This window comes from Coenobita brevimanus, chromosome 85 (genome assembly GCF_032717465.1).
Source record: "Coenobita brevimanus isolate Jiangsu-jjx chromosome 85, ASM3271746v2, whole genome shotgun sequence".
In the NCBI taxonomy this organism is placed as follows: domain Eukaryota; kingdom Metazoa; phylum Arthropoda; class Malacostraca; order Decapoda; family Coenobitidae; genus Coenobita; species Coenobita brevimanus.
In genome coordinates this window covers 3,679,976-3,703,039 of record NC_137038.1, presented here as the reverse complement: position 1 = coordinate 3,703,039, position 23,064 = coordinate 3,679,976, and the positions used below count along the sequence as shown (strand labels likewise).

The following is a 23,064-nucleotide window of genomic DNA, read 5'->3' as shown; positions in this document are numbered from 1 at the left end:
GATTACACTGTCACTAATGCAGTATGGAAATGCTTTGGAATACCTGCAACAAGTCCTTGATGTGAATCTCTGACTTTAACTTTCCATCAGCCACAGAGGAAAGGTAAAGAGTGAAAAGAAACTTTTGCCTCACAACTGTGCTGTGGTATTGGAACAGATAGAATATCTGAGCTATTTTTCATATAAGATAAAATATTGCAGATTTCGAACTACTGGTGCCTGTATTGCTTTTCCTAATTTACCCTTGTATGACCCTCAAATACATATATTTTTAAAGTACTTTTCCCAGTATTTGTGTAGGCTTAACTTAATAATTCACCCAGGTTTTAATATATGATTTTGCTGAATGAGATAAAAAATAATGGAATGCTGGAACACAATAGAAGAGCAAAATAGAGGAGTCTTACTTCACATCAAAAACTTAGCATTGATTATGTGTTCTTTCAATTTGTGTTGATAATCTGATATGCCAAGCCTCTTATGTTTTGTTGCAGTGTTGTTCTGTGTGGCTGTACACCCCTATCTGTTGCGTCTTGTGCTCTTCATGTTTTGTATTCAGTTAGCCAGAATCAAATGCTCCAGTTTCACTCCTTGTCAGTGGGTCATAAAATTTGGAAATGCCATTGTGCATTTTTGTGGAATGTTCAGAGCACATCACAGGGATTTATATCTTGTCTAATTGTCTACATTTGTTTTATTTTAACTCTTTGATTGTTGGTGGGGTTTCTCAAGTGAATTAAATTATCCTGCAATATCCAGAATAAGATGTTCAGACTGGTACAAAGTGCTTAAGGAATTTATTTGTATTTATAGTTTACTATTGTTTCAACAGTTCGTCTGATTATCCAGAGTAGATGTTCATTTCTTTAAATTGTATTATTACATAGATGTGAATTTTCTTTAATTTTATTATATTCTCTGACACAAGGATGAAACTCAAGAACATCATAATGCTGGCTGTCTGGAGTTACTGTACGTCTGTGTTGTCATTCTAATGGGAATTAGTTTAGTCAGCTTTCACAATGTGAAAAGGAGACAAGGTGAATTAAATGTAAAAAAAAGACCAAGAATCACCAATAAAAGCAGTTTATAGATTGGTGCTTCTTGTGTATCTGTGAAATTACCATTTCCAGAAGAGGATCCAGGAGTATATCTGAGGTGTTGCCCATACAATTTTCCAGGGTATTGGATGCTCAGCACCCCTTTCTCTTAGCCAGCTAAATAACATTTGATATTGTAGTATGCTCTCTCTCTCTCTCTTGACCTGAGAATTACAGGCTGTGAACATGAACGTTAAACCTGTAATTTGTCAGTTAAAAATTATATTCTACGGTATCTTATTATTGTGGGAGAAGTACGCATAATAAAACAAAACAAGAATTAAATATACATCATAACCTGGGAAAGATATATTTTGTATTCATAAAATATGCTTTTCCCAGTGAGCCATGGATGTTGTGCAGTTAACATGGGCAACACCGCTGGGTCCACCCATTATGCTAGATGTGAAGCATTTGTCTGTTTGTGCATGTCCCTCTGTTCATTGTCTAAATGTGGCTAAAATACCTTAGACACATGTGGATTAATTTGCATTCAGGTGTGTATTTATTGCAGTACAGTACTGTAGTCAAGCATTTTTTCTGAAATACTGTATGTCGGTAAGACAGAGTGTACTTGACATGAAGAATCCAGTCACAAAAGTAACCATATGAAATGGTTTGCACATCTTTGTATTAAACTACCTGTGGAATTAATTTGCATTGTAAACCATCCGTATTGAAAATAGTACAAGACTTATTGCTGTGATATTGTCTGTTACATAGAACAAAACTTCCATTCCTTCAGATTCTGTCAGGTAAATGCACATCTAAGCAAAATTTTTACAGTGGTGTCTAAGAAATTTTTACTGTTTTGTATATACATGTGTGTTTGTGTGTGTACACATACCCTACTTGTGTTGGTACCCATGCCAGCCAATAAAGATCCGATTGTTGTACATAACCTAACCCAGCTTACCTTAGTGATCATTAACAGGCTGTCCATGTGTGTATTTTAGAAGGTGCTTTGGTGTGATATAGTAACCCATGATGCACTTTTTGTAAGCGCTTTTATATGTTTACCCCTTTCTGCCATCATTTACAAAGGACATAACATCTCCCCTCATAGTGCTGTCTTGGATTATTAATGTGATCCTCACTTAAATAAGATCTTTTCTCTCTTAACAAATTCGTAGTGTGTTTACTAAAATGTGTGACATCTGACTTATGATCTGACTTTTGCCATTTAGTTCTACATATTAAAGCACAAGAAATGGACAGTTGATGATTCACTGGATATCAACAGTTGGACAGGGACAGTGGACAAAAGAAATGACTGGATAATTCTTTCTTTAGTGATCAGTTGTACAGTAAATTCTACAGTATTGTACAGTATAAACCTTTTAAGTGATATACTACAGGTGGTGCTGGTAGAACTAAATACAGGTATATTTTAATTTAGTGGTTCCTTGTTTATTATCTCTATGTTTTTGAGGGTGCTGGAGAGGGATTCCATCATGTGATAGTACCGGTATAAATGTCCCTCAGCTCCCTCCCAGTCCCCCAAAAGGGAGATGATGCAGGATAGCTCTGCAGTTCACCAGGTTCACATCCAGATGAACCTGGACCCACAGCAGCAACAACTTGGTTTTGAATAGTGACATCATCATCATCATCATCATCATCATCATCACCACCACCACCATCCATTACTGTGTTGTCGTGTGAGGAACGTAAAAACCCGGGGCTAGGAAGAATGACACTGACATAAAACTTCACATTGGTGTTTGCATGTTGTAAGGTGTATGCTTGAATGAGTCTCACTAACCTCGCAAGTGAGCCTTGTGGCTGTACTGCTAATTAGCCAGTCTTATGAATTATGTTAAAATCTGTACATAGTTTGTATTTAAAGTGTATAGTTTTTATTTCTGTCATGTCTATTAGCATATGCAGTGAGCCTTCATTTCCAGATAGGACACAGTGCAGTGCTTTCATGTGCAGTATCATTATGAGTGAGCTTTGTTGCCTTGTAATGAGTTTGGGTGCAGGATATTTTTAATTCTGTTTTAAGATTTGGCCATCATCCCATAAGTTTAGTAATTGTTAATATTAATGTAGTACAGTAGTTTATGCTTTCTTATTACATAAATTGCAGAATTGTACATATGTAATACAGAATTATTAATGATAATGTAGGGTGTTCAGAAAGTAACACGGCCCATGGGGACATTGCATTTATTATAACAAATGTTGGAAATGTCCACCATTTTGCATTTCACACAAATGTACATAATGAATCATGTTTGTTTATACCCTCATGATACCCAGACTTCTTCCTTTGGGGATATCTCAAGGATGCCACATAATCAGGTCATCCCAACACAGCTCAACAGCTGCAGGCCAGCATTCAACGCTGTGTGGACAAGTTATTGACCACAACATTGCAGAGGGTGTTAACAAACATGCTTCGTTGTGTACATTTGTGCAAAATGCAAAATGGTGGACATTTCCAACATTTGTTGTAATAAATGCAGTATGCCCATAGGGTTGCATTACTTTTCAAACACCTTGTCGTAAGCTATGTATTAATGGTAATATTAAGTTGGATATTAATGGTAACATTAAGTTGTGTATAAAAGATGCCCAGAGTGACTGTTTATTTCATGAATGTGTGAATACATCTTAAGTACCTTGCATCCCATCTCATTGTCACTGCTGCATTCATTAGCCAGCTTTGCACAAGAGACTGCAGCCGACAGTTTTGCAAGTTATAATTTTTTCATTTGTTGTTTTTTTGTTTTGTTATCATTTTGTTGCTTGCTTTCAGTACCACTTCTTATCTCTTCAGTTCCCAGATTTCTGGCTGCCTTTCTGACAGACTGTACTGTCTTCATGTATGCCTTTTTTTTTTTCTGTCTCAAAGTTTTCCTCTTCTCTTCTTAATGCTTTTGCTGTGCTGCAACTGATCTTGGCTGTTCTGTCCATTTGCTCAATACCAAATCTCTATAGTTCTGCAGATTTCTCATGCTGCTTACACTTTCTCTTCACATGATGTGGTTTTTCCTGATGTCTTGTTTTGCTTTTGGTTCTCTTTCCACAATTTCTACAGCCTATCCTCCCTGTTATTGTTAACCAAGCACATTAACTGATCTGGATCACCACCTCTGGCTGGCCGGGTATCACACACAGACAACCAGGTCAACGTAAAACCCGCACCGTCAACAGACAGCTCAAGGATATCGAGTCTGGCTCCCCGAACAATATCCTTGACCTCATGGAAGTCCTCCCCAACATTGATGTCAGTGACATCATGGAGATCCCCAGTGTGTTTGAGTGTGATGACCAGACACTGCCATGTGATCATACATCCAGGTTCCGCACTGCCACGGGGTGGTGCAATAATCTTAACTTCCCTGCCTTTGGAAAGTCCTTCAGGGCCAACACCAGGCTGCTTAGACCTGCATATGATGATGGTAAGTGTGTTTAGAGTGTGTAGAATAACTAGGTATGTTTGGCAACCTCAATATGGGGATTTCATAAAACAAAGCACAGTGACATTTGATTTTGATCGGAACAATATATGTTGATAAAAGTGTAGAAGAGAGTGTACATGAAAGTTGTGGTCATGTGGAGGAAATAGATGCAGCAGGCATAATAAAGTGGATATATGAGTGTTTATGTGGTAGACTACTGTAGGAGTAGAGTGGATGGATGTGATAGGTGGGTGTGTGTAGAAGAGAGGTGGGAAAAATTATGAAGCTAAGGAATTGGCAGAGGATTGAGTTGGTTGAATGAAGTACAGTATGTACCAAGAAGCACATAACAAAGGTTTTGGCACTCATTTTTTAAGTTGAGAGTCAACAGAAATGAGTCTGGCAGGTACTTTTGAAGTGCATCTGTAAATAGAAAATAAAATACAATTTGTGCTGATGATGAGGCTTGTGAGTTTAAGCCAGGTTGTGTGACTGATTTTACTGGTCATGTTGTTGATAGTTCTCTTTGTTTCCTACATTCTCTTTCCTTGTTTCTGTATGCCACCTCATCCCATTTTTAGATGGGACTGAGGGTCAGGATGACAATGATAATGGTGATGATGATTACAGATTTTTTTTTTTTTAAATCATCATGGGGGCACTCACCATCCACTCACTTGATGTAGTGCAGCTCATGGGTGTCTGCCCTTTCCTCTCTTCCTTCCATCATCTTCTCTCTTTCTTTCCTTCATTCTCTCCTCATCCTTCTGCCTATGGGTGACTTTACACTCCCCCTTCTGTCTTTCTTTCTTTCATTCTTTCCCCTTCCATCTGCCTATGGGTGACTACACTGAGTGAGAAGCCAAATGGTTTCCTGTATACCAGGAAACCATTTACTCTGCTGGATGGTAACCATATAGCCAAAATATGGCACCTGGTGGTTCAGTGAGTAATTAAGGTGCTCCAATCAGATTGAGCCTGTGTAGGTTTAGATCCAAGGGATGGCTGGGGTTTATTGCTCATGTAATGTCATTCAGGGATGAGTGAGGCTGGTCACTCTAATCTTAAATATCAGGACCAACTTGCCTAGCCCCGGGCTCCTACGCTCCTCTTGGGGCACCATTGGATTGTCATCATCATCCAGACCTCCTTTCCTACCCTAGGGCTGGGTGAGGAGTAGCAGCTTTCAGACAGCCAAAGTTTGCCCAGTCCAATAGGCCACACTTCCATTCACTCATCATTCAGTTCCATAGAATCTTGGCTCCATCTGATAGGCTAAACAGTTTCACCACGTACTCCCACTTCACATATACCTATCCAATCGAATCAGTCCGAATGCTGTCACATTAAAAAAGGGTGCCAAATCCCTGGTCATTCAAGTCCATGGAATCTTGGCTTCATCTGATAGGCCAAACAGTTTCACCAAGTACTTCCTATTCACATATGCCTATCTGATCGAATCAGTCCAAATGCTGTCACATTAAAAAGGGGTGCCAAATCCCTGGTCATGCACATCTCTGCACAGAATTCATGCAGCCAGCTCGATCTTTTGTCGATCCCTTAGCCTCACGAACTTCCATACCTCTCTTCCTTACATACTCACCCACCATATCTCTCCACCTTCTTGACCTACCTCGCCTCCTCTCTGCTTCAGATTCACTCAGATATACCTTTTTCACCACTCTGTTGTCATTCATTCTCTCCACATGACCATACCATCTCAGTACACTCTCTTCGATTGTGGTGTCCACAGACTTCCTCACTCCGTGTCTTTTATGAATCACATTATTCCGTATCCAGTCCACTCTCTGTACTCCACATACATTCCTCAACAGTCCCATCTCCACTGCTGTCACTCTTGACTTTTCATTTTCATGCCACACCATAGTCCCACACCCATGTGTTAAAGTTGGTGCTAACACTCCTTCATGTAAGCCTCACGCAGCTGCAACACTCAAGCCTCTGTTTCTTATCAAGGCCTTCATTGCACCAGCTCTTTCCTTCCTTGTGTCACTCTACTTTCCACTTCTTTTCCACATTTTCCTCTCTTGTCTGTCACTGTACCTTGGTATTTGTATTCTCTCACCAATTCCAGTCTCTCTCCATTCATTGTAAAATCACACTGGGAGTCACCTTCTCTCTCAGTAACCATCACTACTGTTTTCTACATCAGCTGTTAAGGCACAACACTCACAGACATCTACAGAACTCTGCACAAGTCCACCAAGCTCTCATTCAGTATTTGCAAATAGTACTGCATCATCATCATACATCAAATTTGAGATACTCCATCCATCACCATTCATTAGCAACGCCATCCCTCTCCCATTACGCATGTTTTTACTTCTTTCATCACCCTATCCTTATATAAATTATATTGAACACCCATAGGGACATGACACAACCTTGTCACATACCCACATTGATCGTGAACCATTCACTTAGATGCCCATTTACCCTTACACATGCTCCACTACCTTCATAAAAACTCTTAACAGCACCTACCAGCTTACAATCTACACCATACATATTGTATATAAATATATTTTTTAAGGGGTGAGATAGAGAGTTAAAAAGAGATATTTGTGTTCCATTAATTAACTAATGCAGCATAATTATGGTGATAGATTTGTATTGTATCCTGTATTAATGTACAAAATCATGCACATTTGCTTTTGACTGACCCTTGCCTCTCTTTGAATTTATGCAGGTCTTTCAAAGCCCCGCGTCAACTCTGTCACTGACCGTGGTCCTTTGCCATCACCCCGCCTCATCTCCACCAACATGCACAACGATGTCTCAGCCCCACATGTTCGCTATACACTCATGGTCATGCAGTGGGGACAGTTTATTGATCATGACATTACCTTCACACCTGTCAACAAAGGTAGTAACATGTAGTGGATTAATGCATATGTGCTATGGTAATCACAGCATAAAACCATACTAATTGATTTAGGGGAAAGGGTGTATGGGAAGGCCAATTTTGCATTTTTCTGAGGTATGACAACCTCCATAAAACAGATGAAATGTTGGAATTTAGCAAATAATCCTGTAGTGTTTGTGTTTATGCTGTTAACAGAGAATTGATCAGTGTCAGTGTGATATGTGTTTCATATGAAGGACAAGTGTATGTGTGTAGTCCAGGATTGCTCTTAATGTCTTTGACTAGTAAGACTAAGAAGAACTAACAGGCTGGAGTATGGGCAGACTCTTTGGGTGTAGCTGTGACGTTATGTATAGTGAGAATGTCACTAGGTGTCTGCATGAATGGGATGAGGATGATTTTATGGAAGATCAGATTTGTGGATGAGGGATTGAGCACAGTAAGGGAAGCCTGGTGAAGGTTAGTCAAGTAAAGGGGCTCCCAAGCATTATCTTCCACAGGGCCTCCCAGAACCTAGAGCTGGCACTGCCAAATTAAATACAGTAATATTTTCCTTCCTGAAGACTGCATAATTCATAGAATGTTCAGTGGGGTAAAATGTGGGTCACAGGTGATAAAGCAGCTAAACCAGTGCATGATCAAGTGAAATACTGTTAAATTATCATCCAGTGCATTAATGTAACATATAATGCTTGAAAGGCCCATTTCAGTGAGCTTTGTTCATAATTTTCATACTTTTATATTTTCCTTTTCCCAGCTAAGGATCGTACTTGCTTTTTTTTTGTTTGTTTGTTTTTCCCTCAGTAAGAAATAGACCCCAACTTTAGGTGCAGAGAGTCAAGGTAATGATAGTATAGTTTTTACAAGATTTGTTACATTTAGCCAGTCCTATCCAACAGTAAAGTATTGCCAGTCATAATTTTATAACTGTACAGCAAATGAATGTGCCTTTTGCAGGATTCCAGGACTCCATCTTGGACTGCCGGCGGTGCGATTCCCCCCAGACAGTTCACCCAGAATGCTTCCCCATCACCATCCCCTCCAATGACCCCTTCTTCCCTCCCGTCAACATCTCATCTGGACAGCCCTTCTGCATCCCCCTCACACGGTCCATGCCAGGCCAGCTTACTCTAGGTAGGTCACAGTAATAGCAGTTAGATATTATTTGATATGTCCTTTACCTATAGGTATTAAAGAGAAAAAAAATTTATATTAGTAAAAGTATGGGGATTCTTAACCCACTTGGATCCAAAGTATGGATTTAGCATTTTATTCATTCTAACATCAGAGTTTCACTATGCTTGAGAAACCTGATACACCAAATATAATAAATAATTACACCTACCTTTTTGGCCACAAATAAAGAATGTTGTATGTTATGCCTTCATGTGACAATTATATTCAGCTTCTAGAAATTCAGTGCCACTAAAGAGAAAAGAGGAAACTTGTCATTTAATTTGATATATTTTGTGATATTAATGGATGTAAGACTACGAGTATATAGATCTCTAGAAATGACCGCACCTAATGCCACAGTACTTTAAAACTGTATAGTCATTTGATTTCTTTTACAGCACTGTATGACATACGTACATAAAAATAGTATGTTTCTTCCTCTTAAGGAATCCCCACACGAAGGTAGGCCTTGGTACAGCTGAAGATTTCATTCGACTGGAACTAACTTAGGTGCCAAAACCACCTAAGTTTCCCAACAGTTGCAGGAAATTGTTGAGAAAAAAAGTAATCTGAAATGTCCAATGAGTTTGTAAAAATGTTTGTGTTTGAACTTGAACTTTGACTCTTAAGTACTTATGGCTGAATGTTTCCAGCTTGAACATGATAGAGTTGAAGCTTAAAAGTACTTGTGGCAGAATGTTTCCGGGGTGAGTGATGATTGTATACTTTGTAGAATGTCATTTATTGTAATAAGTAATCCCTCAATTATCCAACATAATAGAGCCAAAGCCATATCCAGGTAGTGGCTCTGTCCAGACAGTGGATTTCTCCCCTGGTTCCCATTTGTACATAACCTAACTTCGAAAGCCAGTGTAAAAGGCCGCTGCAGTACATCGTTCAACATTTGTTCCTGTTGGTTAATACTACTTTGTCTGGTCAAGCATACCTATAAACCACAGCCAAGTAATTACCATGGTCAAGCAGACCCATCAGCCACAGACTAGCAGTCACCACTGCAGGGCCATTCCCTGCAGTGACATGAAAAAAAATGAAAAAAATGGCTGCACAAGAAAAATGCAGTGGCCATACATAATGGTAAAATGGAGTAAAATCATGGTAAAATAGATTAAAACCATGGTACAGTACAGTAAGCAAGAATAAAATCAATGCTAACACTTGCGATTCGACCATCCTGCATCAGTCTTACCCAGGATCTCCAACTTCTAAAGTGTCAGCACTACCCATTTCCTTTTTGCTGGTGAAGTGGCCATCATCACACACACCTTGGGAAGAGACATGCAAGGAATAGGAAGGCCTGAAGCAGGTAGGGAACAACCACGAAAGCTACCACATTTGCCACCAAAACAGCAGTCCGGGAAGAGCTGCTCACTACACAAGCAATGCGCATGAACTGAGAGCAAGCAATGGGGATGCCTAGCGGATGTAGGGTAAATAAACCGGCCTGACACAGCAGCACCACCAGGCTATACTCACCCTTCTGGTGAGAAATTTTTCATGTGACCATAATTTTGAAACAGACGCAAGCAATTTGTCTGGAAATGAGAAAAACTGTATGAATAATGATTTGGAACAGCCAGATCACAGTGTCCGGGTACTGGATTTCTAGATAATAGAGAGATTACTGTATTTGTTGATGCTCAGATGGATGCTTATTGCAGCCATTCTGATTCACCTTTGAGCCCAGCAACAACCCTGATGGAATGATGCCCTTGCTGTATATACAGTGATTGTATGCTTTTTGGTCATGTAATACAAAGAAGGATGATCATCGTCCTTAATTGCACTGGACTGTGGTAGCCTAGCCTTGTGCCCTTTCACCTCAAAGGGGGTAATATGGGAATGGCTGACTTTTTTTCCTCTGTAAGCATTTGCCTGTACTGGGTTTATGCACAAACATTTAAGTGGAACTAAAAAAAGTCAATCCTGTATTGCCCATATTGAGATGTAATGTCCCAAGGCTAGACTTTTGTAACCCAGTACATTAAATGGCAAATAACCAGTCTACTTCTCCTATTGGCATTAAGTGACTGGTAAGCCTTCAGTAACCTCTTGGGGATCCAACCTTTGCACAGCTGTCACTTTGACTGAGACATTCTAACTGTACCGTGTTTTAATTTCTGTGTCAGGTTACCGAGAGCAGATGAACCAGGTGACAGCCTTTGTTGATGCATCACATACATATGGGTCAGACAAATGTGAACAGCGTTCACTGCGATCCTTGAAGGTAAGGCAAGCAACCAGTTCTTTGCTTACTTTATAATTTCTTGTGGCTACTCTGTGTGGCCATTTTGGAAGAGATAATGGTAGTATTGTTTACTTGCATGATAAGACATCCATCCATCCATCCATCATCCAATCCTATGTTGCCCCATAGAGGAGCATAGAAACCCAGGACTAGGCAGTTTGGTCCTGACGTTTAAGATGAGATTGACCAGCCTCACTCATCCTCGAGTGAAATTAAATGAGCAGTGAACCCCAACCACCCCTTGGATATAAACCTACACAGGCTTAATCCAACTGGAGCATCTTAATTACCCACTAAACTACCAGGTGCCATAATTTGGTTATATGGTTACCACCCAGTGTAGTAAATGGTTTCCTAGTGTACAGGAAGCCATTTGGCTTGTCATTGTAGAGTCACCCATAGGCAGAAGGAAGAGGAAAAAATGAAACGAAGAGAGATAGAAGAAGGAGTGTAAAGTCACCTGTGGGCAGAAGAAAGAGGAAAGAATGAAGGAAGGAAAAACAGCAGAGGAATGATGAAAGAGAGGAAAGGGCAGACACCCAAAGCAGCACTACATCAAGTGTGGAAAGATCCTAATGTATTATTCGGAAGTGGATAAAGAAGGCCAGAGAATAGTCTATGATAATATCCTATTATTTTGTCACCAAATGGGTTGATAGGTCATTAAAATAAAATTAAATGGCCACAGTATTAGAGCAGTTGTAAAACAGTAATAAGACTGCATTGGTGATAGCAAACAGCATGTGATGACTGCTTTATACACCTATGGTAGGTTTGATTGTTAGAATTTGTTGAGAATATGGTGAAAGAGTTTATGTTTAGGTGGTTAGATGGGATTTTGAAATGGGTATAGGTGAGTGAGTCTGAAGGTGGAAAATGGTATGGTAAGCCAAGAAGTTGGGTGGATACTATATATATGAGAATGTGAAAAATTAAGGTATGGTAGCAAATGAGGCTAGGAAGGTAATGATGTAGAGAGAACATACTGTAAAGTTTTGGACATTGCAGTACTATCCAGTTTTGTATTATGTAGATCAAGTTGACAATTTCAGTTTTCATTGAAGACATGGATTTTTGCTCTTTTCTTGTTCCAGTTTGAAATGAAATTATCATTGTTATGATATAAAAAGTCATTAGTTGTCCTTTGTTTGTACTTTTTTTTTCTTGTTATATCCACAGTAATTTACAGAAAGGGGACAGTTCCACTGTCACTTATGAAATTTTATTTGCCCACTTCCCTAATTTACACTACAGAGATTTTGGAATACATTCCTAACTTACAATGTGAACTGTATTTTAGTTTGGGTTGGAATGTAACTTTATGCTTTGTAATCTTTAGGATGGTCAGTTGAAGGGGACACCAAACCCATTCCGTGGTAAGCAGCTTCTGCCTACTGACGCGGAGAACCATGAGTGTCAGTCTGAACGTGGCCAGTGCTTCACAGGAGGTAAAGCATGAATCCTCTCCCTTAACTATCACATTTTTATCTTTCATTGTCATCCATAAATCTCCCGCACCAAGCATATCTTTATTTATACCACCCTTTCCCACAACTGTTACATCTCTTGTATATATCACTGTCATTCATAATTTTTCTTCATATGGCATACATCCTTCCCTCACCCTAATCTACCTTACCCCTTCAGGTGACACTCGAGCATCAGAACAGCCTGGATTAGCAGTCCTGCACACCTTGATGATGCGTGAACATAACCGAGTAGCACGGGAACTCAAACGCCTCAACCCACACTGGACAGATGAGCAGCTTTTCCAGAACGGTCGAAGAATCGTGACTGCGGTGAACCAGCACATCACCTATCATGAATGGCTACCCAGGGTGTTAGGGTGGAATGCCATTAACCTCTACGGGCTGAATCTTCTTCGGGAGGGTTATTATGAGGGTGAGTTAGTGGCAGAAGATGGGTTAACCAGTTCAGCCAAAGAACATCGTTTTTTGTGTCCACAAAACCTGTGTAGGTTAGTAGGTAAGTAAGTACTGATGGTGGCACTTATTGTAGTTAACTGTGGTAAAATGAATGATGCAGTGGCCATGTATCTTAGGATAGTGGGCTTAAGGCCCAAATTATGGTGATGAACACTGCAGGTAAGTGCCTTATGATGTCTTCCTCCTCTTTTGCCTTTTTTGCTGCCACCAGATGATTTTTTTTTTTCTCTCTCTCCCAGCATAGGACAGCCTCTAGGAGAGTAAGTCATTGGATGCAGTGTGTAGCCCCACTCTTTTGAAAAGTTGTAAACTTAATAAAATGGTCTAGGTGTGACATGAATAAACTGGAAGATGTTTCATCAGCTTGAACTTCAAAAGAGTTTTTTAGTGGGATAAAAGTTAGTTTATAAATCTGTTGTTGTTGCAACCTCAGGCTCTTGTGGATGTGAACCTGGTGGACTGCTGGCTGAAGTCCGCCTCCAGCAGTCCACCATCCTTTTTCTAAGGGTTAGGGAGGGAGTTTAGGCATATTTGAAAATTCAGGCAGTGGAGATGCCAAGCTATATCAGCACCATCATGTGAAAGTATCTCTTCATCACCTTATGAATCGGGCAAACTAGGTTTTCAGGAGAACCTCTGTACAGTACTATGATTGTGATAGGTGTAGCTCAGTTATGATACAACTGCAATTGATGATAGCCTCTTATCATCTATGTAAAGCCTAATTAAAACTTCATGTTACTAAGATGTCATCATTATTATCTATGCAAAGACTAATTAAAACTTCATATTATTGTGTTCTTCCCACAGGTTATGACCCATACTGCAATCCCACCGTCCTCAATGAGTGCGGCATTGCTTTCCGTTTTGGCCACTCACTGCTCAAGCCGTCTTTCGAGAGAATGGACAGTGTTTTTGCCAAACGTGGCCAGCCAGTCAAGCTGAGTGAACATTTCTTCAATCCAGATCTGCTGTATGAGGCTGGCATGATTGATGAAATTGTCAGAGGTCTCACCACTGTATCCATGGAGACTCTTGATCAATTCTTGACTGATGAAGTAACCAACCACCTCTTTGAAGACAAACGGACACCATTTTCTGGATTGGATCTTGCAGCGTTGAATATCCAAAGAGGTCGTGATCACGGGTTGCAGCCATACAATGAATACAGAGCCCTGTGTAACCTCACTCGTGCACGCACATTTGATGACCTGCACAGGGAAATCACTCAGCCAGTCATTGAGAGACTGAAGCGAACATATGCTCATGTTGATGATATTGACCTGTTTACTGGAGGCCTTGTGGAGACTCCTCTACATGGAGGCTTAGTTGGACCTACATTTGGTTGCATTTTGGGTATCCAGTTCCGTAATTTGCGCCGTTGTGATCGCTTCTGGTATGAGAATGCTGACCCTCTGGTGCGCTTCACAGACCCACAGTTGACAGAGATACGCAAGATGACACTGGCTCGGCTTCTCTGTGACAACTGTGACAGTCTGGAATCAGCACAGCAATCTTCCTTTGATCTCCCTGACCCCTTCCTGTGAGTTGATTACTCTTTTTATTGTTTTTTATTTAATGTCTTTGCTAACAGTAATTATTTTAAAATGCTTGTTATTGTGATAATTGATCCATATTTCTGTCAGTTATAAGAAAGAGCCAGAAACATATTTGGTAAATGTTTTGTACAGAATATATCTTACCTCTTGCCAGACAATACCAGCCCCTGAGAGTTTATGTGAGATGATTTATGACAAAAATACCTCCAATTTTTCCACATTGCAGCTGTTTTCTGCTTATTCCCACCTGCCACTATTGACCATCCTCCCTCCTGCCACTCTATGGACTGAATTCTAGTCGACCTAGGACACTTTCTAGCACATCTTCCTTGCTAGTACAGTACAGTATATCTCTGCATATGGCTGGGTGGTATTCTCTTGTATGTTATTAATGCAGTTTGTTAAGATATGAAAAAGATATTTTCCTCTTCTCCATCCTCTTCTGTCTTCCTTTCCTTCATTCTTTCCTTATCCTTCTGCCTACGGGTAACTCTACACTCCCTCTTCTGTCTTTCTTTCCTTCATTCTTTCCTCTTCCTTCTGCCTGTGGGTGACTCTACACTGAGTGACAAGCCAAATGGTTTCCTGTACACCAGGAAACCATTTACTATGCTGGGTGGTAACCATATAACCAAATTTTGGCACCTGGTGGTTTATTGGGTAATTATTGCATTCCAGTCGGATTGAGCCGATGAAGGTTTATATCCAAGGGGTGGTTGGGGTTGATTGCTCATGTAATGTCACTCAGGGATGAGTGAGGCTGGTCACTCTCATCGTAAATGTTGAGACCAACTGCTTAGCCCCGGTCTCCTACGCTCCTCATGGGGCAATGTAGGATTGGATGATGGATGGATGGATAATAACAAAATAGATAATAATAAGCTGTAACTCTTAAAATAAATTAAGGAAGAGAGATGCTATAAAGCTTCCTAAGGTGAGGGGAATATGTCACTATGCCTCCTTACCACCTCAGGCTGACCATCCTTATCTACTTCTCATCTTTATCATTCTATTTGATTACATGTGTCAAGCATCTGCATACTAACCAAGTTTCCTGTTATGTGTGTTTCAGTGCACAGGATTCAGAAATGGGAATAGCACAAAAACTGAAGATATCAACAGAGTTCCCAGTGATATGAACCATACATCTACTAAGTCTTTGTTCAAGTTTTATACATTCTTAACCGCATCAGCTGTACCACTTATATATAGCATTACAGTAAATTGACATAATGGTTTATTTCATCAACACCTCAGTAACTCATGCACCTCCTTATCATAACACAAACAATCAATTGACATAACCTCATCAGATCAGTGGGAGGATTCAGCTGAAGTGGTTTCCTGCTGTCCACCAGGTTCATGTGCAATTGGGCCAGGGGCCACCTTAATGACAAGAACAAGAATCACAGTGATTTGTAATTCGTGCCAACAGGAACCCTCGTGTGTCATGCCGTGACCTGCCTGCCATCAACCTTGAACTGTGGAAGGAGCGAGTGTCCTGTGGTGTGGGACCGACCAACATTGACATTGGAGCAGCTCAGCGCATCTCTCCCTGCGTTATGTGTACCTGCACCAAGGAGGGGGTGAGTTGAAGCCACCGTGGGTGCACCATGGAGGAATGGAATGATGAACAGCAGAGATCCCATTATCATCTTATTTTCACTTTATGCCACTCATCCATCTTTCAAAGGGTATGGTAGGAGAAGGCATCATCATCATTATCATCATCGTCATCACCATCCTTACTGTCATGGCTTCATTCCTTTTATAATGCTATGTTTTTCAAACATCATACACTTCTATCCATATGACTGGTACAATGCTATAAATTAAGGGGGAGTGGCATGAAACAATTTTTCTGTAATTTACTTTGGACTTAAGAGCAGAAAAACAATGGGGGGTGGGGGGCATGTAAAGAGGGCTACTGTATATATATAACAATTTTTCTGTTTCTTTCATAGCCTGTCTGCCAGAGCCTGAAGATCGACAACTGCTTCCATTTGGCCCAGACATTCAGTCGAGAATCTATCCTCAATGACCACGTGTGCAAGGTCCAGTGTGCCTTTGCATTTCGAGCTTTTCCCAAGGTGGCAGCACATGACTCCAACAAGCTGGGCTTCAACAGTTGATCAGACGGGAATAGAGTGAAGTGGTTAAAATTTGTTTGATATATGAACATACATGCATGATTTGATGGAGAGTAAATGTCAGTTGATAAATGATAGAAGTTAATTGATTAAATTACATGAAGTATTTTAATAAAAAAAAATTGTACAAAATAATTCCCTCTGTTAAGAACAATCCATGAAGATAAAAACGAGAAATGCTTTAAAAAATTATTAGGTTAGACTGCCAAGTTTAAATTTATTAACATTAGTAAGTCTCTTGTCCAAGACAAAAAAGTGTAATATATAAGCCTGAAAACAATTTTAGAACTGAAAGTTAAATATGGGTAGCATATTAAAAAGTTACACTATGCTCTTGAGTATCAAGTAAATGAAAATAAGTTGACGACCAGAAGATTTGCATTTGTCATAAATTTTGGAGCCTCGCATAAAATGTAAAAGTTACTGGTCACAGTGCTGGAAGATGATCATGGATGTTCAGTATATTAAAGCACTCCAAAAAGGTATTGAAAACTGCCAGTTCTTTGGAGTTATTATAATAGATGCTAAATGCTAATTGGGATTACAGTTCAGATATCTACTGAATACACTGTGAAATACTCAAAACATACTGTAATGTATATATCAGATGTTAACTCAGATTAGTTGTGGTGTAGTTGGAGTTTCAGTGCAGACAGCAAACTGTTATGAAGCACACCATGCATAGAGTACAGGCCTAGCTTATTCATTACTCTGCTGTCAGGGGAAAACACTGAATATTTTTCCTGTGTAAAAATATTTGTATTTTTGTATCTGCTTTGTGTAAGGTGTATTTTCCAAATGGCGGTTTACTTATCGTGAAGTTCATCTTGCAATAGCATTTCCTGAGTTAACCTCATCAAATTAGTTCATATATTTCCAAGTTTATTGTTCTGCATCCAGACTGTTTTTATTCATCCTAGAACTTTTCAGACTGGAAGGGATAAATATAGCCTTCCCATCTACAGCTAGAGGTCCTCCCAAAATTTAATAAAATTGTCTGGTGGTAGCTTGAATTAAAAAGAAAAAACAATCAGATTGAAGGGGGTAAACATTCTATACTTTGTTTTGCATGTTGTTCTGAGGAGGCAGTCCAGTTTGGGTCATGATTTATTGGGTTAAATTATGTATTGGTAATTTCAGTACTCAATTCTGAGTATGAAACTTAGCACCAGAAATATCTTACACTCAGCGTGAGAATGATTCTGATTAGCCTGACAAAAATATCAGTAGCCTAAAGTATTTCATTCTTTTTGTACTTCTGTGATTGTGGCTGATATTATTTGTGTGCCATCTTAGTTCTCATGCATTTACCTGCGGTGTGTGCTTATTTGATGTAGGAAATCCATAAAAAGTTTATCCGGTATACAGTATTAAAAAAGTATGTACCTTTTACTTAATTGTTATTGAATTTGATATGATTAACCTGGACTGTCCATTGATGATGATTTAGCTTGTTCCGTCCTGTCTGGTCTTTGGGCTTCGCCAGCCATCTGTTATATGTAGTTAAGGTCAATATCACAGTTATTCAGTGCATGCAGGATCAACTGAAGGCCAATTGAACAGTAGTTATGGTACTGAAATGTTAGGTACACTAGTTTATAGTAGATTTGTTAATGCCATTTTCTTTTAAGCTTATTATTCATTTAATGAAAGGTATCAAGTTCTTCTCCACTTTTATGAACTACCTGTTTTTATGTGTATGTTATACAGTACATTAATAGAGATTTGTTTTACTGATTTTGCTTGATTATAGAGCTTCTGATTAAATTGTTTCGTGATTCACACATTCTGCCAGTCTAGGAACCCAGACATCAGAAGAAATAAAATTTTTAAAAACCAGTTTAGATCTGGCAAGCATGTACAATACTAGAATGTTATGTAATTTAGTGTTTCTCTCCGTGTATGATGTATTATATGACAGCAAGGTTGTCCACTGTGTTATGTACAGCACCTATCAATGGCTGTTATTAATGTGGCACCATCTGACCTTACCTGACCTGAAATTCACCTTACTTCCAAGCTATGAGGTTAGTTAGATGGGTTGCAATATATTATACTGTAGTCCATTCGAGTACGGTAAATTAATTTTGGCTGCAACATCACACTTCCACACCTGCCCCTTACTCCATCACACTGACTCCACCATCTGTAATGATACTCCATTGCAAATTTATTATAGTTACAGATGATGGAATTAGATTGAGGAAGTGTGGACAAGTGTAGAAGGGTGTCAGTCATGGCAGAGTTTAATTATACTGTAATTTGGAATGGGCTGTAGGTGAAGTTGGGTGGTGCCCAATGGTAACTCCTTATCCACTGCTCCCTCATTCATTCCCCTTCACCTGCCTCACCTTCAATTCAAAGTTAACATGTAATTTAGTGAAGTGCGATACTGTACTCTCAGATAATGTAAGACTTCCATGTAAAACCTGTTATCATACTTTATTGCACACATTTTAAAGATTTTTTTTCTCAATGTATGTCATATTTTAACTTTGTTTAATTTAGTTGAGCAGCTAATGTTCTGTCTGGTTAATTTACTGCATTTAAAGAAAGGACAGAACATGGTTGGTCAGTAAAGGCCCATAAATTTATTGTGTACAGTATTAATGGTAAGATATACAGTAGTGAAAATGGTGACGAGGAGGAGCGAGGGAATTGCTATAACAATTACTGTCTCTAGCTCAACCTTACCCTAGTTCGCACACTTATGCACTCATCACAGTCACCACTGTATCACCAGGAACAATTCATCCAAGTAAATTCGAGCTAATGTCATATATGGTATTGCTTTTGCCGGCAGAGCTTATAGTATTATATCCTAGCTATTTAAAGTCCCCCTAATATCAGATTTTGCTTCAGTTTCAGTGTATTAGTTACTGTAAGCTAAGGCTGATATTTTAATCAGGGTGGCTTAATTGTCAAAAGTTTTCTGTGCATATGGAGTAATGAGAAAATGACTGAAAATGTCAAAAGTGGTGGGAGTGAAATTCATTTTTATCAAGAAACATGAGTTGAGAAGAACCAAAGCTCTTCTGAGTGTAATATTGGTTTTTACGCAGCTTGTAACAAAACAATGTTAATAGCTTTTAATTTATTAAATTACTTTCTTGTTTCTGAACCTTACCTGCCTCATATAAGTACGGTATGAAAAACTGGGACAGAATTCTGATGATAATGTAGCAAAATTTTATCACCTTGATCATTATTCCAATTGATTTTCCAATTACAGGTAATTTAAAAGAGGTGGCTAGGATTCAGAAACAGGAACAGAACATGCCATGGTAGATCAATGGTTTCGGTAGAGTGGATCAAATATCCTTTCACTTTGAAATTATCATCATATACACAAAGTTTCATAGTTGTTCTTGAAGAAGGAAACATATTATGACTGTGGTAGTGTTTTATTATCAGTGTTGTCAGTCGTGAGGTGAACCATCAGAGGGCTGTCGCCATGTCATGCCCTCCCTTCTACACCCTGTCTTTCCCCTACTGTCTCACTCTCTCTAAAATGTGATATGTATTATTTTATTTTTATTAAAAATATAGGATGATTTATGTGTTTCTCTTAGCCATCTTTCAAGAAGTAGTATGTGGAATGGTAAGAAAAAAAAAAAAAAAACATGAACTGATGATTAGGAAGGTGTACATCTCCATGATTAACTAACCTTATGGTAAAAAAAGAAAGAAAGAAAAAAAAAAATCCTTAAATGAACAGAACTGTCAGGAGATGGCAGGAATAAAATGAAAAGCACCTTCCTGGGTTCCATGGTCTAGATATGCAGTACTGGACTACAGAAACCTCCCTTCAAAGGGAGTAAAATGAGATTGGCTGTTACCTCTCTTTCACTCCACCCCACCCCAGCCTCTTCCATCAACTGGTCATTTAACCAACTGGGAATTGAGACATCCTTTTCATTTTATTCTTGCCATCTCCTGACAATTCTCTTCAGCTTAAGAGAGAATTTTCTTAATTGGGTTATAGAATTAATAAATTTCTATGAGACCTAGTAATAAGTTGTATCTCCTGAAACTTGTTTTTTGCTATTAAGTCCACACTAAATTATCAAAACACTGCCTACTGGATCAGCTGATTTTACAGTTCCCAAAACTCACAGTACCAACCATATGGAAAAAGTTATGATAATCTGGACAAAATCCCTGAGTTTCAAAAAGAACTGCTTGTAGATGGGATGGCTTGAAGGGGGTTAGATGAAAAGGCTTGGAGAGGGGTTGACAGGAAGGCTTGAAGGGATTAAATGGGAAAGCTTGGAAGGGTTAGAAGGGAAGGCTGGAAGGAATTTGACAGGAAGGTTCGAAGGGGCTAAGCAGTAATAACCACATCAACAAGCATGTCAGTGTCATCAGTGGGCACACTGGGAAGGACTTGCTGTGTGAAGGTGAGGGCCAGAGTGTGTGGAGGTGCCTGTTGGGCTGCTCGGCACTTGGCCAAGAACCGGTCGTAATAGCCACGACCTCGACCAAGCCTGGGGACAAACATCTCTATAAAGGTCATATTCTACATGGCATAGGTTTCATAACAACCTCCCTCTGTAACAATACCTGTGAGTTTTGCTAGATATCTGATTGTATTTATAAAAGAACCTAACATTTAATTCAATGAATAATCCTTAAGTTAACTTTCATCATTGCTCCCTCCATTTTTCATAGTCTGTCAGCTTGATATTCTCTCTAATGTGATTGTAAAGAGCTTGATAGCTCTACAAGTGAAGACAAGTACACGTGGCACAGTATATCCAAGCATTATTATTTAAGCTTAGGTGATCTCATAAATTTGACCCCTAAAGTCCCTGATTCCATACCACTCTTCCCCTTGCAGCCTAATCCTGATTCGACAGCAGTCCTTTATTATGACCCCTTCCTCCCAAACTCCACCCATCCCAACCCAGACACCCTCTTCACTCTCCCAATTACCTTTCCCCCCTCTCCCTTTCACTTTGTTAAGGTCTTTGACTCAATAAACAGCTAGACTAAGTTGTATAGCCCTGGATCCCAATTCTCCTGTGCAGCGCAATAGAAGACCAGATGATGGATGATGTCCAATGCTGACCCAGGAGTTTTTTACGTGCAGAGCCTTAATAAACCACCACCCTCTAACTACTATCAGTCCCTCACAAACACCCACCACCCCACCCTCAGCCCCACCTGTGCCCTTCCTTGGTAAACGCCAGGCCTGGGACAAGGATCAGGTCGAGTCCACCGGTAGCCAGGGCTGTCTCACACTCCTGGCTCAGTGGTGGCTGCTTGATGCCCCAACGTGTCGCAGGCAGGGCCTCATACTCCTCCCATGAGGATAGCCGAACCATATCCATGTCTGAAGACTTGCTATAATACCTGTAGAGGAATTTTATAGTTTGTTCACCTCAACTAAGTGGAGATTTTATCATACTGCAACCTATTTCCCAAAGTTGAAAGGCAGACTATGACAATACTGTGTCTACATCCTTTCCACTGCATTGCTTCATGACCTATAGTACATCATATTCTGGAATTAATCTAATGTTACAGCTCTGCATTAAAAATGGAGAGATGGCACATTTATGATGATGATGACAGTGACTATGGCGATGACACCGATGATGATAAATGAATCGACATTATCAACTGACCTTGGTATAAAACATGCCTTGCCTGCCTCCAGAGCATGGCGGAGGATGGGTTCTGTGTGCACCTCATCTGGCATGCTCAGGAATATTGACAACCGCTGGCTCTTCTGGTACACCTCGTGCTGCAGTAGTCGCTCCTTTACCTGAGGATGGGAAGCTCACATTTCATATACAAAGTGGTAGTCGAGGAAAAAAGCTATTTCATCTCTTCACACTGATGTAGGACTGTTTAGTGTTCCTATTTCATCTCTTCACACTGATGTAGGACTGTTTAGTGTTTTGAAATTCTCATCAGTGCAACATTCTTCCACTGGTTCAGTCCCCATGGGGTGATTGGTGGCTTTCAAACGTGTAATTCCACAAAGGAAGTACAGTAGTCACCCTCCCTTAAAAGTTAAGAGATATATAATAACAATGCAACTACCCTGTACTAAGAAAAAAAAAAGTTTTATAAGTAATTTTCAGCCAACGAATATCTCTGTCTTTTTTGTCGATTATGAATTAAAATTTTGTGCCCTTAAGTTGCTTTCCAGTTAAAACAGGATTCCATTAGTGGACTGGTCAGTTTCTGTTCTCAAGGACACTGGGCACACTGTTACTAGGGTCGGTTACCAACAGCTTGCCTTCGATCTATACATCAAATGGGGGTAAAATGTGATTGTGAAGTGTGACAGTTGAATGACTGGAGAAGGTAATATTAGTGAACAATGACTTAAAAGGCTCGATATTGCAAATTCGAACAAATAATTTCCAATCGTACGAGCTTGGACTGCCTAGCCTTTTCTTCTGAGCTCAGGCTGTTTAGCATCGCCTTTATTTCTGTACGTAGAGCAGCTTTGCTAGTCCTGATGGCACTCATGGTAGTGGCTGCAAGCTCTGCGTAGACTGACAATGTCAACTTCTGTAGAAATCACGATCAGATTATGCAGCTCTCGATGCACTG

The 23,064-nt window shown here is 39.7% G+C and overlaps 2 protein-coding genes across 2 annotated transcripts in view; one reads left to right on the top strand and one right to left on the bottom strand.

Moving 5' to 3' along the window:
- The window catches only part of LOC145410396 (uncharacterized), an 83,191-nt gene extending 66,628 nt beyond the window's left edge, over window positions 1-16,563 (top strand). The window contains exons 19-27 of the mRNA XM_080280549.1: window positions 4,227-4,510; window positions 7,221-7,397; window positions 8,355-8,531; window positions 10,721-10,818; window positions 12,179-12,287; window positions 12,487-12,741; window positions 13,596-14,328; window positions 15,780-15,930; window positions 16,309-16,563. Of these exons, the coding sequence (XP_080136675.1) occupies window positions 4,227-4,510; window positions 7,221-7,397; window positions 8,355-8,531; window positions 10,721-10,818; window positions 12,179-12,287; window positions 12,487-12,741; window positions 13,596-14,328; window positions 15,780-15,930; window positions 16,309-16,476 (2,152 nt within the window). The 3' untranslated portion in view covers window positions 16,477-16,563. The remainder of the gene's footprint in view (window positions 1-4,226; window positions 4,511-7,220; window positions 7,398-8,354; window positions 8,532-10,720; window positions 10,819-12,178; window positions 12,288-12,486; window positions 12,742-13,595; window positions 14,329-15,779; window positions 15,931-16,308) is intronic.
- A 4,207-nt stretch (window positions 16,564-20,770) lies between these two features.
- Mthfs (methenyltetrahydrofolate synthetase) lies at window positions 20,771-23,064 on the bottom strand. Its single transcript, XM_080280523.1, has 4 exons — window positions 22,882-23,064; window positions 22,125-22,264; window positions 21,661-21,849; window positions 20,771-20,981 (listed from the first exon to the last, which is right to left on the bottom strand). The coding sequence occupies exons 1-4, from the start codon at window positions 22,978-22,980 to the stop codon at window positions 20,819-20,821; spliced, it is 591 nt and encodes a 196-aa protein (XP_080136649.1). The 5' UTR covers window positions 22,981-23,064; the 3' UTR covers window positions 20,771-20,818.

Excerpts from the sequence above, each read along its gene's own strand:
- Mthfs (XM_080280523.1), bottom strand. The coding sequence starts at position 22,980 with ATGAGTGCCATCAGGACTAGCAAAGCTGCTCTACGTACAGAAATAAAG. Across the intron at positions 22,265-22,881 it reads AGGCTAGGCAGTCCAAGCTC|GTAAAGGAGCGACTACTGCA; the intron begins GTACGATTGGAA and ends TCCCATCCTCAG. Across the intron at positions 20,982-21,660 it reads TTTACCAAGGAAGGGCACAG|GCTTGGTCGAGGTCGTGGCT; the intron begins GTGGGGCTGAGG and ends GTTTGTCCCCAG.